General features: G+C 42.8%; 1 protein-coding gene across 1 annotated transcript in view; it reads left to right on the top strand.

Annotated features, from left to right (window-relative positions):
- AMOT (angiomotin) overlaps nt 1-17,734 on the top strand; it is a 48,241-nt gene that overhangs the window by 17,575 nt on the left and 12,932 nt on the right. Inside the window, exons 4-7 of the mRNA XM_010569036.1 lie at nt 5,100-5,553; nt 7,367-7,511; nt 8,923-9,015; nt 11,722-11,867. Of these exons, the coding sequence (XP_010567338.1) occupies nt 5,100-5,553; nt 7,367-7,511; nt 8,923-9,015; nt 11,722-11,867 (838 nt within the window). The remainder of the gene's footprint in view (nt 1-5,099; nt 5,554-7,366; nt 7,512-8,922; nt 9,016-11,721; nt 11,868-17,734) is intronic.

Below are 17,734 nucleotides of genomic sequence, written 5' to 3'. Positions count from 1 at the left end.
CCTCTAGACAGGGTGATTTTTGTCTGTATTGGATGGATCCTGGCTGCTTTGAAAGAACATGGGGGGGGGGAGAGGGGGGAGGAGAAAGGTTCAGCTGGCAAGGTTTCCAGTAGGGGAAGCAACTGAAATTTGTCTTCAAAGCATTGGGAATCTAATGAGGTTACTTTTTAACCTAAATAGCTGCACAGAGAAGAGGTTTCCTTTGCAAGCAAATGCTGTAGCAGTAGAACAATTGCAAGACTAATCCATAAATTACAGAGCAGCGTAGCAAAGGAAGGGAGCAAGTCCTCTATTCCCCCTCCCTCTCCCACACACTTTAAGAGAAACTGTCATTTAGACAAGAAACCTTCTGTGTTACTAAAGGTGCAGCTGGGTAATGGTGTGAGGATTTTAAAGGCATACAACTTTGGTGAGTGCATTTTCCTCACACCAGGCAGTGCTAACGAGAGTCTTTGCAGCCTCGCTGGAGTGATAAAGTATTTTCAGAGACTCCAGTTTTCCTGCGCTGCAGCTCTGTGTTTATCAGGATTAATTTGGATTGGTAAATGTGTGCATTTTTTGAACAGTGCGTCAAGGAAACAAAGCCCCTTCTTTCTGCTCGTGAAGCCACACCCTTTTCTGCGGGTTTTCCCCCTCATTGTTCGGGGGAATTTGAGGGTGACCTAACGATGCGGTTAAATAAAACTTGTTGAGCAAGATAAACATTGGGGAATTCACAGCATTCTCATGCTTCACCCTCCCCAGTCTGGGAAAGGAATGGGCTGTGTGGTAAGTTTAAACCAGTCTGCAAACAGTTTGCCTCACCTGCTCTTGGGCGGTGTAAGTTTGGGAACACGTATATGTTCGTAATGATGTTGGTTTAATGTAAATACTGGGCATGCCAGAAGCATCTATGCTGTTATTTGGAAATTTTAAAGAAGGTTCAGAAGAGTGCTGGCTGCATGTGAAGCTCCACAATCCTATTCTCTCCCTAATACCTCAACTGCCCTTTAGCATTGGTGATGAAAACAAACTTTCAGGTCTTAGAGGAGAAGATGGGTGCCTTGGGCTCAGCGTTCTGTGGAGCTGCAAGGTCTCCTGTGGCAGAACAGCGAGAGACGAGGGAGAACGGGCTCGCGCTGATACAGTTTTGGGTGCAGAGGAAGCTTGCCGTCTCTCTGATTCAAGCGCCATCCTCTGTTCGGAGCCCAAATGACTGAGCTCCTGCTGTGGTGATTAATCCCATTGACTTCACAGAAGCTTTTTGAGAAGGAGGTCTGCAGAATTTGTCCCATAATTAGTAAATCACTTCTGTGCGCTGCGTTCCCCTGAGCAGCATCAAAGCGGGGGATAATCAGGTATGACTAGGAAGCAGAACAAAAATGCATCGGTTTGATTTCAGCTGTCTAATCAAGTGGAGTCTGCTCCCTCCTGCAGTCAACGTTTCCCAGTTTGTGCAGGAGGGCTGTGCAAGAGAGGGGAACTGTAGCTTCTTGAATGTGAAACAGGCAGGAGAAGCTGGGAAAGCAGAAAAAATTTTAACGAGCCAGAGACCTTTCCTGATCTCTTCATTCTTCTGCCCTCCCCACTTTGTTGCTCTACCCGCAGCTCTTCTGCGTGACTTGATGTTTGCAATCCTGGCAGCCTCAGGACTCCTGACAGCTAGGTTTGCTCGCAGAGCTGCCCTTACTCCATTTCTCTGTCTTCATGACTTAAAAGCTAATGTGACCCTTGTAGTTGCAGAACCATAAATCCAGGTTTGTACTTGGCCTGCGTGGTGTGTTCCTCTGATACGCGCCAGGGACTGTAAGGGAAGCAGAGATCCTTGCATGATACGGTCTCCAAAATGAAGTGGCCTGTAAAATTATGCTTAAACACTTGTGGGAATTACTGCTCTGCATTTGGGGTTTTCAGGTCGTTATGACACTGAGGCAAATGGAAGGAAATTGTGTAAATTTGTTTTCTGTGTATTTTGAGAGTCTTTCTGCATTTTTGCATGAAGTGGTTAGTTCGGATATAATTTTGCTTACTACTGCAGGGTTACCGGAGGACTGATTCTCTCACGGAGGGAAGTTTCTACTGTGATTCTATTAGCAATTGTTAGGTGACCCCAGTAGTGATTTGTACCTTAGAATTTTGCAGTCTGGCTTCAAAATCTTGAGAAGTCCCGTTGTGTTCATTTACCTTTCTGAATCTCTCAGTCGAAAATTGGTTTACCAGAGAAATAAATTCCACAATTCTCATGTTAATCTGAGGGATCTCAGAGATAGGTATTGTGAACCCACAAAATATATATAAGTATTTTATAAGACAAAATTGAAAATAGTCGGGATGCTAAAAAGTTCTTTGAATGTGTGTGTAAAAGTTTGCATACAATATCTTAAAAGGTCTAGTTGTCACTGTGAGGTTACTAGGATTTTTTTTTTTTTAAAGATAGGATGTATTAGCCCAGTTGCATTATCTCATATTGCTGGGAATATAAATGCATTTGTGACATTTTGGAAGCTCTAATGCTGTTGGTAATGCAACAGAACTAGAGGCTCCCAGCTCCCATGTTTTAGCTTGAACTCACAAGAATGGTATAATTTCAAGATTATGAGAGGCTTTGGATGTGAGGCCAAGATGCTGGAAGTCTTGGAAATGTATCTTGTTTAGAAATACTCGGCCATGATTTCCTAGAGTTGTTCCTTACAATAGGTTTAAAAAAAATGTCATTACCAGGCATGTCAGTACAAAGACTGTCCCTTCAGAATTTAGCTGCTGCTGGTTTTTGTCTTTGGCCATCTTTGTGTTCCTTTCATTAGTGCTCATGTCCTGCAGAAATAGCAAGATTTTGCCCATGCGTCTCTGATGGCAGAATAACGAGATGCTTTTAGTCAAATAGCTCAAATTGTTAACATTGGCATCTAAATAGTCCTCATTAGGCTTACAATATTGACACACTGAGATCAGCAGAGTCAGTCTCTCTGAGTAACTGCTTCAGGTTGTTTTCAGACTGGAAGAGAGTATTTTGTAGGTTCAAAATTGGAAAGGTGGTTTTTTTGCATCCATGAGGCAGACTAGCAACGTATCTCTTTTGATCTAACCTCTGTAGGTCATCATAGATTAAATGTCACAGCAAGGTTATTCCGTAATTGATTAAAACAGAGGTGCATGATGTTAGGTAAAGAATAAGCTCAAGGAGACAGGTGGTTTCTAAAGATGCAAAGTTTTAACTCCGCACATAACTGTGTGAGCTAAGAAAGGAGCTGGAAACCACCTGAGACAAACCAGATGACCCTGAGCATGACATGTGATGGTTTTGCCTCATTCTTCATTATGAGAACTCGCAAATAAAGGTAATGAAATAAATGCAACGATAAGTAGAGCTGACCCCAGGAGGGGAAGAATGAAATTGCTGCTACTAAACTGAACATTCCTGAGGAAATTAATTGCACATCTCCCTTCTGCATGACCCTGAGATCCTCATGCTGCATGTGATCATTTCTGGGGAAATACAGCTCCTGAAATGGTGTTGCTGGCAGGGTCACCTGAGTGTGAGAATGAGAGAAACAGTAACTAGAGCAGTAATTACTTGTTTTTTCCTAAGTGACAAAGGCTAGATTTGTTTCCCCATTAAGGAATTTCAGCATCAGCTTGGAGGTTTCTATGCACCTTCTTTGCTGGAAAGCAGGGAAGATAAGACATAAGATGCGTGATACTGAAATAGCAAACCCTGTGCTGGGCTGAGATGTACGAACTCCTACATGCACTGCCAGCCAGATGTGAGTAATGCAGACGTTTCCTCTTTGGACGGGTATGAAGAGTTGATGCGTTCTTTCTGCAGAGAACAGGAAGGATGATGCTGAGTGTTTGCACATCGGCTGAGAAGCCCGTTGTGTAACCCCTTAGTTCCCAGTTCAGCTTCATGCTTGCTGTTGTCAACTGACATGCCACTAATGCTCCTGGTGTGGTGGGAGAGCTATGCTGCAGGCTGTCTTGTACATCGAGTACCCCTACTGCACTCAGCAGAGCAAGCATGTAGGGTCCTTCCTGTGAATGCAGGCAGTCGTGGGGGGATTCTGTAGCAGCTATGGCCAGGTGGAACAACATTATGTGCTTTTCCAGCTGCAGGGTTGAACTGCATCCCAAAGGGTGAGAAATTTTACCAGAAGAACAGGAGTGTTTCAGAACACGTTGAACTGCCAGACTGGGTCTGCATCAGGCTGAGGTCTGTGCTTAAGAAGAGACTGGCTGCAGCATGGAGAGGGAGTGACTTCAACTGTTAGAATAAAGAACATCCAGAGAAGTTAAAGGTTGAATGTCTTTGGAGGAGGAAGCAAAACCTGCCTCCTGAGGTCATCCAAGCACGATAAATCCACACAATCTTCTAAGAGAGATTTCTTACTTGGCTAATCCAGCTGAAGTTTTGCTGGGGATCTCCAGCGCCTGGGAAATGTGAGCTGGTGTAGCTTGGAGTTAGTTCTGTGATAGACTCAAGCATGTTATAGATTGCTAGATCTGTCTGATACCCTATAGAGGTTGTTGTTAGGAGCAGTAAACATACCTACTGCATAGGACTGAGGGTGGTTCTTAATCAAAAGGCTGCTTCTGACTCTTACATTGGTTTTCAGATCCTTTAACTGTGTCATTTGACCAGGCTGCAGCGTGTTGGTTGGTATTTCAGAAAGCTCGAATCGGTGGTGCTGGCATACTAGCACAGAGCTTAGCCAATCCCTTTAACTCTGTGTCCTGAATTGCAGAACAAAATTCATTGTTTTCTCCATGAGAGATGGCACATTTCAGGACACAGCAAAAGACCCCATTCCTAACAGTCCTTAGTTTAGCTGTTTTATCCACAAAGTGTGGAGAAAAGTTACAAAAATAATTTTGGTCAGTAGTTTTTGATGGAGTTTCTCTTAGTGTTTCCGTACAAAACAGACTCAAGGAAAGACCTTTGTGCACTTAGACTATATTTTCTGATAATGATTTGATTTTGAAGCATTTTTTTAAAACAAACTTAGAAAAATGAGGAAAACCTCACATACGAGTCTTTTGTGTGGGAATCACAGGCCTTGTCAGTGGGGTTGTGCACCATCTTCTGCATGACTTTGATGGAGCTTCTGCTCTTGATTTTCCAGGCAGAACCCCGATGTGCAGCTGCAGTTACAACAGAGACCACCTCACCACCACAGCCCAACTTCTTCCTTGACATCCCTGGGATCTTTGACTTTGCTTCAGTCTCCACCACCATCCAGACTGTCCCCTTCCCAGCATCAGCAACCTCTGACTCCAAGCCAGGGAGATCCTGGCATTCTGCCACGGACCCAGCAGCCATTCCTGTCAAACCAAGTCCATCAGGGAGATTTGTACCGACTATGCCAGCCCTTCCTAGGCCCGCAGCAGCAGCAAGGCGATTCCTATTCAGTAATGTCCCGGGCTCAGCAGATACCTTCCCCGTATCAGCAGATGCAAGTAGATCCTTTTGCCATAGTTTCCAGGGCTCAGCAGATGGTGGAAATCCTGTCAGAAGAGAACCGGTCTCTACGACAGGAGCTGGATGGGTGTTACGAGAAAGTAGCCCGGCTGCAGAAGGTGGGTGTTTTGGGATATCAGGCACTCTCCTGTGTCTAGTACCATCCATAATTGAATCATCTAATCTGCAACTGTTACATTCCTTGCTTAAGGGATTGATTATCTACTTTAGAGTCTTTTATATGCAGACTGATTAGTCTGTATCTTGTCCCTTTGGGCAGCAGCTTAACTTTGTCAGAAGATAGAATCAAAGCCTTCAGTTTTATTCTAACAGTTTATTGACCATGCTCAAAAGAGCATCCTCATCAGCTGTCTTGAAGAGGCTGACTGCTTGGCTCTTTTGGTTAAATTAAAACTAGTGTTCTTGTGTCCAGGATAGCAGCAGGCTTCATTTTCCCATCAGTCTAAAAGACTTTAGAAACTGCAGGAAGGGCCTGTTTGGAATGACATGAGACCATAGTCATTCAAGGAGGCAACAGGGGACATTGCTACAAAACTGGTTGGCAGGACAGTGTGCAAGGCAAGTACTGCTGCTATGGCTACATTAAAGACATTTGGACTGGAGGACTGTAATGCTTCTTTGTCACTCTCTGAATACCACACAACTTCCCTGAAAACTTAATACCTTGGTTTGGATTGAGCTGTTTGCCACTTTTGGCTTTATGAAACAAGTAGAGTACGTGATACTAAAATGTTTTAAAAAAAATATCCCAGGGAGACCCATCATTAACATGCATGTGTAGAGGTATTTTCATTGCAGCCTCATAGAAATAACTTCTGGATGACCAGTGGTTTTAAGCTGTGCAGCAGGTCAGCTTTGCTTTTGCCTTGCAGCTGTGGAAAGACTGATGCTACTTGCAATTTAGGACTTTGTGGGCCTTGCTGTGCTCTTTGCACTAAGCAGTCTCTGGGGCCATAAAAATGTGTGACTGCTTAAAACACTTTCTTTGGTTCAGGTCACCAGTGTGGCTTTCCACACTCATTATTCCCTATGTTACCTCTTTTCAGGGACGTATGTTCATTTTGTTGTATTTTTTTTGGAAGGTTCCTGGCCAGGAAATGCTTTAGAGAAAGTTTGACAGCTTCCTGATAATGAAGGATAAAAGTGCACTTCCCTCCAGCCCCCTGTTGATCACTTGCTGTAGGCAGTGCTTATGAGGTTTGCTATTATGTGGATCCATACTTCCATAGCAATGCAAACCATGCCTAGTAAGGAGAGTTAGAAGTGAATCTCCTTCTCTGGGTGATCACAGAAGCTTTATACTGAAGGCTAGAATGAAGGATAAAACCTATTTTACTGCAAACGTTTCCCTCCCCTGTTTAGTAAATTGAATATTTAAAAGCACAACTAAGTTGTAGAAGTGTAAACATAGAACATCAGGAGGTTTTACTGTGAATTTTGGACCATAACAATTACAAAACTGCAGAATTCATCAGTAATGCAGAATCTGTCGCTAGCATTTTTTTAGCATAGTTTTGTCTGCCTTGTTTCATGTTATTTACTCAACTTCATAATGCATTAGCTGTTTATATAAATGCTTTTTGCCCAAACTAACAGTAGTGCCAAACTGCCCCAGTCTTAGAAAAAAATAGATTACATTTACACTTCTTCAATTTGCCGTACCTATACTCTGATAATATTGGGGAAACAGAGCTGGAGTCTGGAAGGAGAGTCCAGATCTTTGTTTCAGCCATTGGTATTCTTTATACAGAAGGATCCATCACGAACCTGAAACTGTCATTTTACTTAATGTGTAGGTGTAGGTTTCTTTCAATAAAGAAAACTTGAGAGAAAGTAATCTCTTTTCTGAGACTGAATGAAAAGAATTGTTAGTGATAAAATAGTAAGTGCTTGTTTTCACCTCCACTGCAGCTGGAAACAGAAATTCAGCAAGTTTCAGAGGCGTACAAAAACCTGGAGAAATCATCCTCTAAGCGGGATGCCCTGGAAAAGGCCATGAGAAACAAACTGGAAGGAGAAATTCGTAGGCTTCATGATTTCAACAGGGATCTAAGAGGTGAATGAAGTAAAACTTCTGTTCTTCAATTTTTATTTTTTTTTTTTAATTGTTGTACTTACTTGGCAGGACAGTGTTCTGCTGCAGAATTCACTGTGTCTGTCGACACAACTAGAATATGACAGGATACTCAGGTATATTCAGTAGTCTGAGATTTTAAGCACTTGCTGAGAGTATGGAAAAGACAGGTTTAGGAGAGTGCTGTAGTCTCTCATTTCCAGCCTGTTTCTCATTGAGAAGAAACGTGATAAGCCAAATACCATAAACCAGATGCAAGCCTGGAGTTCTCTCTTGTCTTATATCCTAGACACAATTTGTACAATTTGTTCAGTTTATACAATTGGAAAGACGTTTTGCTGACTGCCTAATCCCACACCAGGCGTGTTCACTTTATTTCCTGTCCAGTGACCCTTTTGCACTGACATACAAACTGCAGACTGTCTGTTCTTCCTGAAGGTCTTGTCATTCCTTATCAATGTAGGCATCTGTTTTTTTGGATCTCCCTTCCTTTTCCAGAGCGAGATGTTATTAGTGTCTGGTTCTTGCTAAGAGGCTGAGGCAGTATGACGGCTGGCAGTGGAGAGCGATGGTGAATGGTATTTGACCTTAACGTGGGTAAAAGTTTAAGCATTGTGTAAGTTTGAAAGGCAAAAAACATCTGCAGTCTGAGATGTTTAAAGGTGCACAATCAGTCTTTTAAACTGCAAGTTCAATTTTTTCATGAAAGCCTTCTGATTATCTTACATGTCATCTGCTCTCACTGCCTCTAGTCTCTTACTAAGACTGTGTTCCCAGAAATTGTTTTGCATCCAAGAAGTAAGGCCATACAGTGCCCAGTGCTATCGAGAAGGACAGTACACAGAGGCCTGCATTAAATAATCTCATTGATAATAAAACACAGCATAAACATTTCATTCTTATTTTCATAGACTGATAGAAATTTCTAACAGCCAGCAGCAGAATTGTTAAGCTGTCTTTGGGGTTTTACACTTTTCCCTAAAGTCAGGTAATTGGACAACAGTGACTTAATCTTCTAGCTATTAAGATTTAGTAGAGAATTATAAGGGAATCATTTAATTGCACGGTGCGATTTATTTCGGTGGAAAAAATAAGGTGTCTTTTAACATTTGTAAAAATTGAAAAAAAAACTTCCTATGTGTTATAATTGTTTAAAGTAATTTCATTGGAACTTTATTTAACCTGTTTTGTCTCATTGAGAATATTTTCTCAAGGACATAATTAGAAACATTGCAAAAGTGAGTGCCAGCTTCTGATAGGCTTTTTACTTCTGGCTGTGTAGAATTAGGAGATCCATTCCCCTAGCTTGCGTTAGAAATGTCCTGAGCAGATGTGACTTAATACTTGAAAGTTTTTAATTATTTAGTGTTCCTTTTGTTGAAAAATTTTGCAGAACGTATGGAGACAGCCAACAAGCAGCTTGCGGAGAAGGAATTTGAGGGGTCTGAAGACAATCGGAAAACCATCTCTCAACTCTTTGCACAAAGTGAGTTACACAGTCATTATGGGTCAGTAGAAATGCTCCAGTCATCCTGGGAAGGATAACAATGCATCAGGTTAGCATAGTTCAGATCTGTTGCTTTTCTACCGGGACAGAAATCAGGGCAGTGACAGTCCAAAACTGGCAGTGGAGAAAGGAGGACGGATTCAAGAATTCCTTTTCTGTCAGTATGTAAAGTCCATCTGATGGCATTTAGTAGAGATATTGGAGCAGATATAGTTTGCAGTTCAACTGCAAAGTTAATGTTTACCCCATAATGTACCAGATATTTTGTCCACCTATTTTGTCCCCTGAAAGCTTTGGAATCAAACCTTTCCAGGCTGACAAGGCTCCTGGCATGAGTTAGGGCCAGTGGGACTGGAACCTGGTAGGTCTCCTATCTCTTTCCTCTTTAATTTGCCACTACCCTATCCAGTTCAGCAAAAATAAAGGGGATGAACACTGCCTGCAGTATGCTGGGCTGGGTAAGAGTCGCGAATTCTGTCCACAGCAGTGGATTTATCACAAGGCAAACCAAAATGACGGATGTGAAATGCTGCTTTTCCTTTGTACTGAAATGTCTTGAGGCCGATGGCGTCGAGCCAACTTTTCTGTCATCCCATGGTGTACTCCACCCTGCAGACAATGCTCACTTTTCTCCAATTGTTATATAAAAAGGTAGTGCAATAAAATTGCAAAACAGAGATTTTCTGTGGTGTAATGTGCACTGCTTCTACTCTGACAAATGCTGGTGTCCCTCTCATGTTGTCTTTAGCTTATTCCTTGTGGCTTATGTTGCAAGCAGATGGCTGTTGGGGTGTGAATTCAAAACTCCTGGTGGTAGTGGAAAGTCTGTGCGTTTAGTCTCATTCAAACTGGTTGGGTGGACTTTGAGGTTCATAGGTTCACCAAGAGAGGTGGGAAGGTCAAAGCTGTGAGGCCTCACATTCAGTTTCTCCTTTTGGATGAACGTGGAGACCATAGTGCTAGTATTTTGTCGGTCCCAGCATTTCTAGGGGTGCTGTAGGCTCTTGCAAGTGAAGCAGTACTTATTTGGGGAAAAGTCTGGAACAAAACCTCCAAAAGCCTCGCTGCAAGCACTTACAGATTAACAGATTGCTGGCACTGATTGATACCTGCTGGCATAATGCCACCCTGTCTCATCTCTGCCCATTTTCTGCAATACAGTTTAGCATGCTGACACTGTCAGCAACTCGTTTCCTGGGTGGAGGAAAAATACTGGGATGGGAGAGATGGGGAAAAGAATAGGCAGGTGGTGACATTAGCCTTTGTCCTTGTGTCTTGTGTCACAGGCTAGTTCTGAGTTGCAGTCAGGGTTTGCTCTGCAGAGTTCTGGGTGCTGTTGGTGGACAGGTTTGTTTTGCAACCTGTGTGTGGGCTGTGTTGATTCCCTAGCAGAAGGGAATCTTTAGCTACTCTGTGTTGCTAAAGCTTTGCTCCTGGCTCTCTGCTGGCAGAAAGGGAATAATTGTGGCCCTGTAAATATAGTTATGCACATGCTTGCACAAACGGGCCTGTGTACTCCATATGCAGTCTGTCCTAACACCCAGGATCTAGTTCCTGTTTTTCAAGCCTTCCACTCCTTGTCCTCATTCCTTTGTCGTGGGATATTGGTTTCTGGAATGCAGTTTCTCTGGTGTCATCAGTGCTGGGTGTAGATCACTCCAGGGAGTGTTCTGTGGTTATGTATCCAGCAAGTGTGCTAATGTTATCATTGTAGCTGGTTGGCTTGAGCTGGGAATGACAGCATATACAGAGGACATCAGCTCTGTGTTGTGGCTTCGCTTTACACCCCTGTGTGATAATTTCTCCAGTCCCCAATTATTTTATCCTATTTATTTTTTTATGAAGGCAATTCCCTCTTCCTGAAACACACAGCATGGCTGCTCCCACTAGGTCCAGCTCTTTCTGGAGAGCAGCAGAAAAAGACTAGCTGCTGTGCTTGGGGTGGCTTTAAAGTACCAGACATGAACTGAAGGAAGGTTTTATCCTTCCTTCTAGCCTTCAGTGCTGGGCAAAAAGCTTTCTTGAACTGCAGGTCTGCTTTGAGCAGTGACAGAACAGATATATGTGCCTCAGTTCTGGCCCAGGGGGTCGTTTTTAAGGGCAATAGAGGAAGACTGAGGAGTTCTCATTTCTTACTTGTTTTCTGACTCCTCTGATGGTACCGCCAGCAAAGTGGGACAACTGGGTGTTACTTTGAGAAGGAGGACAGCTGCCCCAGGCAGAACAGCCTTCCTGTTCTTGGGGTCAGTGTGAAAAAAAGGAGCACAAGTTTTTCAGGCACAGAAGTCTACCATCTCGTCTCCCCGCCTGGGATATTAAAATTACCCAGTTTGTTTTCCATCACTGAAAGCTCAGAGGTAAAGAGGTGCCAAGTTTCACTAACCATCGGCATAATCAGAGCAAATTACCTAACTGTACTGAGTGATGCACCTTCTATTCCTTCTCACTAGCACTGTGGCACAATTGTTACTTGAAGGTACCATGCTTGTTTTTCAGGGTTACAAGTCCTTCTCTTCTTTGAAAGCCATGCACTCCCCTCCCTCCCCCCCCTTAGCACTAGATTTGCATTCTCTCTCTTGTGAGAAGCTCCAGTACAATCTTTCCTTCACCTCTGGAGTGAAAGACTCCTGAAAGCTGGGTAGAGGCAAGTGCTGTCCATTGATAACTCTCACTTTATTTTGATAGACAAGGAAACACAGCGGGAAAAAGAGAAACTGGAAATAGAACTGGCTGCTGCACGCTCCACCAATGAGGACCAACGAAGACACATCGAGATCCGAGACCAGGCCTTGAACAATGCTCAGGCCAAGGTGGTGAAACTGGAGGAGGAGGTAAAGATGCTGGGAGAGAGAAATTAGGGTAGCTTGGGTTCCAGTAAAAGTGACTGTGGGAATGAGTTTGTCTTGTGCAAATTATAAGGAAATCTGCTTGCTTCAAAGCTGTTTATATCAGCTTAGCTTTGTGTTGGTTAGCTAAACCACTGAACTGTGCAGAGATAAGCCCCAGGTCTGTATTTCCTTGGAAGTGCTTTCGTCTAAGCAGCCATGTTTCATTTTCTTTTTGTTTCAACTGATAAAAATGGGCTGGAACTGAAATCCCAGCCCTGGCAACCTCTTGAACTTGGCAGAAATTCAGATCTGGATGGACTTTTAACTAATATCAAATGAATGCCGCTTGTCCCCTTGCCAGGTGTTCCACTTACACCAGGGTATCGTGGTGCACAGTGCAGATCACCGCATGTGCCCAGCATTTGTAATAAGCTGAGCATGACCTTGGTTGTTTTCTCTCCCTTTCCTCCCAAGAGGGGATAATGCATTTGAGCTGCTTAGCTGGGCAGCTTTCACAGCAGTTTCTTTTGTAGCCTTGTCCCTGCCACTCACACATGGCTCTCACCTCTCTGCCCTTCTGCGTCATAGTGTCCGTCCTCTTTCCTCCCGCCTACTCCTTTCCTCTCAAAGGCTCCATTTCCCACTCCCAGCCTCTGCTTCCTTTACTCCTACTCTTCCTCCATAGAGAGCCTCTGGAGGAAATCTCATGACCAAGCACACTTCCTCCACTGCAGATTTTTCTCTCCTCCTTCAATTCTGCCATCTTCCTGCCTACTAGCACTCACCATCACCCTCAGTTGAGCACTCTGCCTATATCCACCTGCATCTTGCTGCCTTCAGAGACATTCCTCAAACCCTCCCCTTGTCTGCTTCTATGTCTCTCTCTCCATTCAGGATCACATTGTGCCAAGAGAGAAGGAGTGATCAAAAACAAAGTGAACATCCTCCTATCTTGTCTCGCCTGCCTTCCTCCTTTCCCAGGTACAGGTGTAGCTGCCTTCTTAATTTTAGCCTGCTCTTCTCTAAGGTCTGTATTTGCCTCAGTAGCTCTTCTCCTGAACCCTCCTGTGTTTCTCTCCCTGGCGTCCTTAATTTTTTCCCCTGGCAGTACTCTTCTTTTAATCTCTTTGGCTTCATAGAAGCCATCCCTCAATCTCTTCCTCTCCTGGATCTGCTCTGCTCATTCAGGATGTTGTTGCAGGGTTACCTGCTATCATACCTTATTAGCCTTTCTCCCCAGTGCTCCACCTCGCTTTCCTTTCTCCACCACATCAAATTCAGGCAGTTCCTCTTTGCTTTCCAGGCCACTCATGGTTTACCCAACCCTGTTTTTCTTCTTCCCCTGGTTGCTGAGAAGATGTCTTCTACCTTTGTCCTTCTCAATTTGCAACCAACCCTCCCTCCCCACCCCAAACAAGCACTTCTGTGCTTTCTCCCAGACTGTCCTCACCTTCACTGCAAACAGCGGCAAGGCTGCTTTGAAGCATCCCTTGCTGTGATGCTCGCAACATGGTTGACAGGGGCTAGGCCACAGAGCCTGCTGCTGTTCATACCAACCCAGAGACTGTCTACTTGGCCTGCCCTATGTGTGTGTTTCTGCCTGTTGTCTCCAGTTCCAGAATCAGGCTGTGAGCTTTGAGGGCAGGGAGCTTTCATTTGTACAGCACTTAGCGTTGCCAGGCTGTGGTCCATCACTGGGGAACCAGGTTCTGTGCAATACAAATTATAATAATAAAAAAAGAAGAAGAGAGTCAGAGGAATGCTTAAATATCACTGGCCACATTCAGCCTTGCGCACAGTTGACGAGTCCATTGATTTCACTAAAATTGCAGCATCTCCTGGCAAGCCTAACTTGCACCTTTGTTGCTCAGGGGGACAGGGAGCATTAGGTTATAGGGTAATTTAAACGTGACATGATTCTCTTTGGCTCTAAAACTGTTCTGTCATTTGATCCTGCAGTGTATTGGAGCTCTTTGGCTTTCATTCAGATTTCACCACCTTATTACACTAAAAGTCTGACGTGTGACTAACTTCAAGTACACAGGACTAGTTCCCTGGACTATTCGCAGACTTGGAGTCAACATGTGTTGAGGTGCTGTGGTCAGCTGGGGCCAGCACACACAGCACTTGGCTAGGTTGAACCTCTCTGTAGGCACTAATATTGGCTCCCTCACAGTAAAGTTGAAACCTTTAGGGGTAATAATAATTGTATGTTTTCTTTTCAAAACCTCTCTCATTTTACTAGAAGAATTGGGTTCAGTGCTGTTGCAAAGTATTTCTGCCTAGGTAGAATAATAAAATGGTAAGTAACTCTGGGCTAGATTGCATGATAGCTTAAAAACCACACAAATGCTGGTATAGAGTAAAATGCCCTGCATGAGGGTTTGTGGTCATTTGCATCCAACCCTTGCTTGAATCCCAGGGTGCGCAGGAAGTGCCACCCTTCCTGTTGTAGATAAATATGGAAGCGTCTCAGCGAGGGAGCAGGAATTAACTCTGCTTTTTCCTAAAGGTGAGGGGGAATAAGGGGAAACAGAAGGGGTAAAAAGTCACTTTTGCAGGTTTCCAAAATCACTTTTTAATGAAATACTTGGGATTATAAAGCATTTGTTGCCTCATTAGCATTAAATTGTGGGAACTTCTGAAATCCCCGAGCTGTTTGGTAACTTTCCTAAAGACAGCCAAGCAAGCTGCTCAGTGCTCAGGGCACTATTTAGAAGGGACTGTAAATGTCAGCCTGAGTTAGTGACATTCAGTGACCAAGATATATGGACAATTTGTCAATTATTTCTTTTATTCCTGCCAGTTTAATCTGAGTTACTAGTCCCTGTAATTGTCAGGAATTTCCAAACTAGTCCTGCAGAAGAGGGTGGAGTTTCTTATGCTAAGGTTTGGCAGCCACTCTGCTTCAGGGCCTGAGGGGGGTGTGCATATTTCAGTTGTTGCATCCTGTAACGTAAGTTTTCAGCTTTTTTCCCCCCCCTCCGTTTTGACTTCCTATTAAGCAAAGTTACCCTGCCTTATATGCAGCAGATCCTTTATGAAAAGAATATTTCCGTTCTAACGAGAGCTATAAGACATATATCACTACAGCTGAATTTAAATGTTGCATTGGAATTGGAACTTCCAGATTCTTTTTAAATCCTTTGCCTGAATTGCCAGTTGGGACAAAACCACCTGTCTGTAAAATGTAGACACTTGTCTACTCTTACGGAGCTTTGAGAGCTTTTATATATACTGGATTTTAGCATCCAAGTTAGAGGGAAGAAAGAGATAAAGGGATGCTAAATGTGATGGAGAAAGGAATGATCTTGAAGATACCGAAGTATAGTGTGAAGCAGTTGGAAGCAAAAGTAGACATTCATAGAATACTTTCCCTGGACTGTTAGCAGGGGTGAAATGACCCTCCAAATTTGGAACAAGCTGCCGTTAAAGTTTTCGATAGTGTGGAGTTTATTTCTGCAAAGTGCTAAAAAGGGTGGATGATCATGAGTATTTAAAACAAGCTGAAATATGTCTACGAACAGACTTGCTAAGTATGTGTATGTTTTATATGTAATATTTAAACTTGACTACTTTTCTACCCTACATAAATATACCCAGTTATTAACCCCTCTTTTCACTTGTCCATTTTCATTCTTCCCTGTAGTACACGTTCCACAGTTATGCATGAGTCAGCATCTTATTAAAATTGTTCCTAGTGAAGTATTAGCCTGTGTTTTTTAAAATCAAAACATCAAATTATTTTCATTACATGCAATAAATTTGAGATAAGTTGAATATATTTGAGGTAAAATGCATGTTAGCTTAAAAACATATATGGCAGTCAGAAATGGTTAGTGATAATGATATTTGCAGCTAAAGCAATGAAAAATTCTTATTTTGGAGCATGGATTGCCATGATGGTCTCAATTTTGATGTAAACATTTGAATGGCTGCAGTGTGCAGCAGGTTTGCAGCTGGTAGACGGTCACAGATGGCCTTTATGTGTGAGCTTTTAAAATAGTCACATTACCATGATTTAACCAACATCTACTAGCATACACCTTGAGAGCCTTCAGCAAACAGAGCAGATGGTTAAACTTCACTTTGCTCTGGGCCAAAGACAGAAATGCTGGGTTTACAGAAAGGACCGTCCTGACCAGCCTGAGACTCAGGGTAAATGCTGGCGTATTGTGAGTCCTTACCAGGTTTGTAATATTGCAGGAGGGAGTTTGATGCCAAATACTTTATCTAACCACAACTGCTGGATGTAGAGGGTACAATCGCTACTGTTTTTAACACTTTTTAAAAGAAAAGGAATTTCCAGAACTTTTCTTGAACTTGGTCATTTCTGCTTACCCTGGTTAATTCATACCATGCAAGACCACACTTCAACTTGAAAAAAGTTTGTGTTTTTTTTTTATAGTAGCATAACTTCTACTCCTTTGCTCCACCACTTTACAAGCCACTGTTTTAATGAGTGCCTTAAGGAGACAGCTTTGAAAAATAGTGACTGCTACTAAGAAGATATTTATATCTACTCTTTGCCGTCCTCATGTGCACACCTTGCAATGGAAAGAGAAGCCAGACATCCTCTCTAATGGGTGCAAATTGGGGGCTGGGGAAAGGGAAGAAGTTTGAATGAAATATCTTTTCTAAAAGTGGCTTGTATTTAGAAGCGACAAGATCTTTCAGCCATCAGAATTCAACATAAACCAGATATCAGAGCTAATATATTATATTAATTTCCCACTCAGCTATTGTGGAGAGAAATAGCACACTATTTCTGATAACAGTGATGGTTCTGTCTGTGGGGAAATGTAGGAACATTCATTTCCAAATGACATCTATTGTACTTTATATGCTGTGTCTGAGATACTTTCAGAACAGAGCTCTGGCTTGTAGGGAAGAGACCCAAAGGAGAGTTTGTGTGCTTGAAGGCTTGTCTGTTTTTTTCCAGTCACTTCTCTGGGTCTATAAAAAGATATTCCTAGTCTCCACAGCTTTGTTTCGCTTAAATACTTAGAATCTCAGAGCTACATAACTACTCCTTTCAGGACAGAGTTGCTTTTAAAGGAGACACTTTTTGGATGGCTTATCATTCATGAATGGGTAGGGTGGAGAGGAAAGAAAACTCCCTCTCTTCCCTGTAACTAGTATGTGTGTATGTTTGTAATGACCTGCGTTCTTGTAACAATGTAGAACTGGCTTTTTATTGCCCTGTCACTACCTCTCATATTCTGCCTGTTAGTAATTTTCCAGAGGTGGCTTTCAGAGTTATAACTTACTTTAACACAAACAAACGGAGAGATGACATTATGACATTCCCGTACAACGAACACTATTCCCTAGCAAGAGGATAGTGTTACCAAATTGCTTCAGCATGAGTTCTTGCTGAGGCCGGTGGCGCCTTATTGGGCCTGAATTCAAACAAACTGAGGGTTCAAAGGCATCCTAGAGGAATATATTCCAACTGCAAGAGGGAGACGTAGTTTAAACGTGCTTGCTGTCTTTTTTTTTTTTTTTTTTTTTTTACTACATTTCTGCCATAGCAGGCAAATTCTTGTGGGGAAACACATTTTCAGCTGCATCTGAATGGATTCAGCTTTAGGATAAACCAGAATGTAATGAAAACACCCTGAATATATTAAACAAAGGACTTTGAAGACATCAGAAATAGTGGGTGGGAGACAAGCAGATGCTGACGAGTGTTACCAATTTGCTGAAATAGGAGCTGTCCAAGATGAAGAGGGTAATGGCTGGGTTTGTCAAAATGCCTGGGAGAGTTTCTGAATCATTGCTAGCTATGCAGGAAGTCTTCTCTTCTTCCCCAGAAAAACTCTTTGCTGAGTAACGCATCTGGAAGCGATGAATCTCTTTACAAAAGA

The sequence above is a fragment of the Haliaeetus leucocephalus genome, unplaced genomic scaffold (genome assembly GCF_000737465.1).
Source record: "Haliaeetus leucocephalus isolate CR32 unplaced genomic scaffold, Haliaeetus_leucocephalus-4.0 Scaffold262, whole genome shotgun sequence".
Lineage (NCBI taxonomy): Eukaryota > Metazoa > Chordata > Aves > Accipitriformes > Accipitridae > Haliaeetus > Haliaeetus leucocephalus.
The sequence above is the reverse complement of the archived record's forward strand: the minus strand, read 5'-3'. Positions and strand labels throughout refer to the sequence as shown.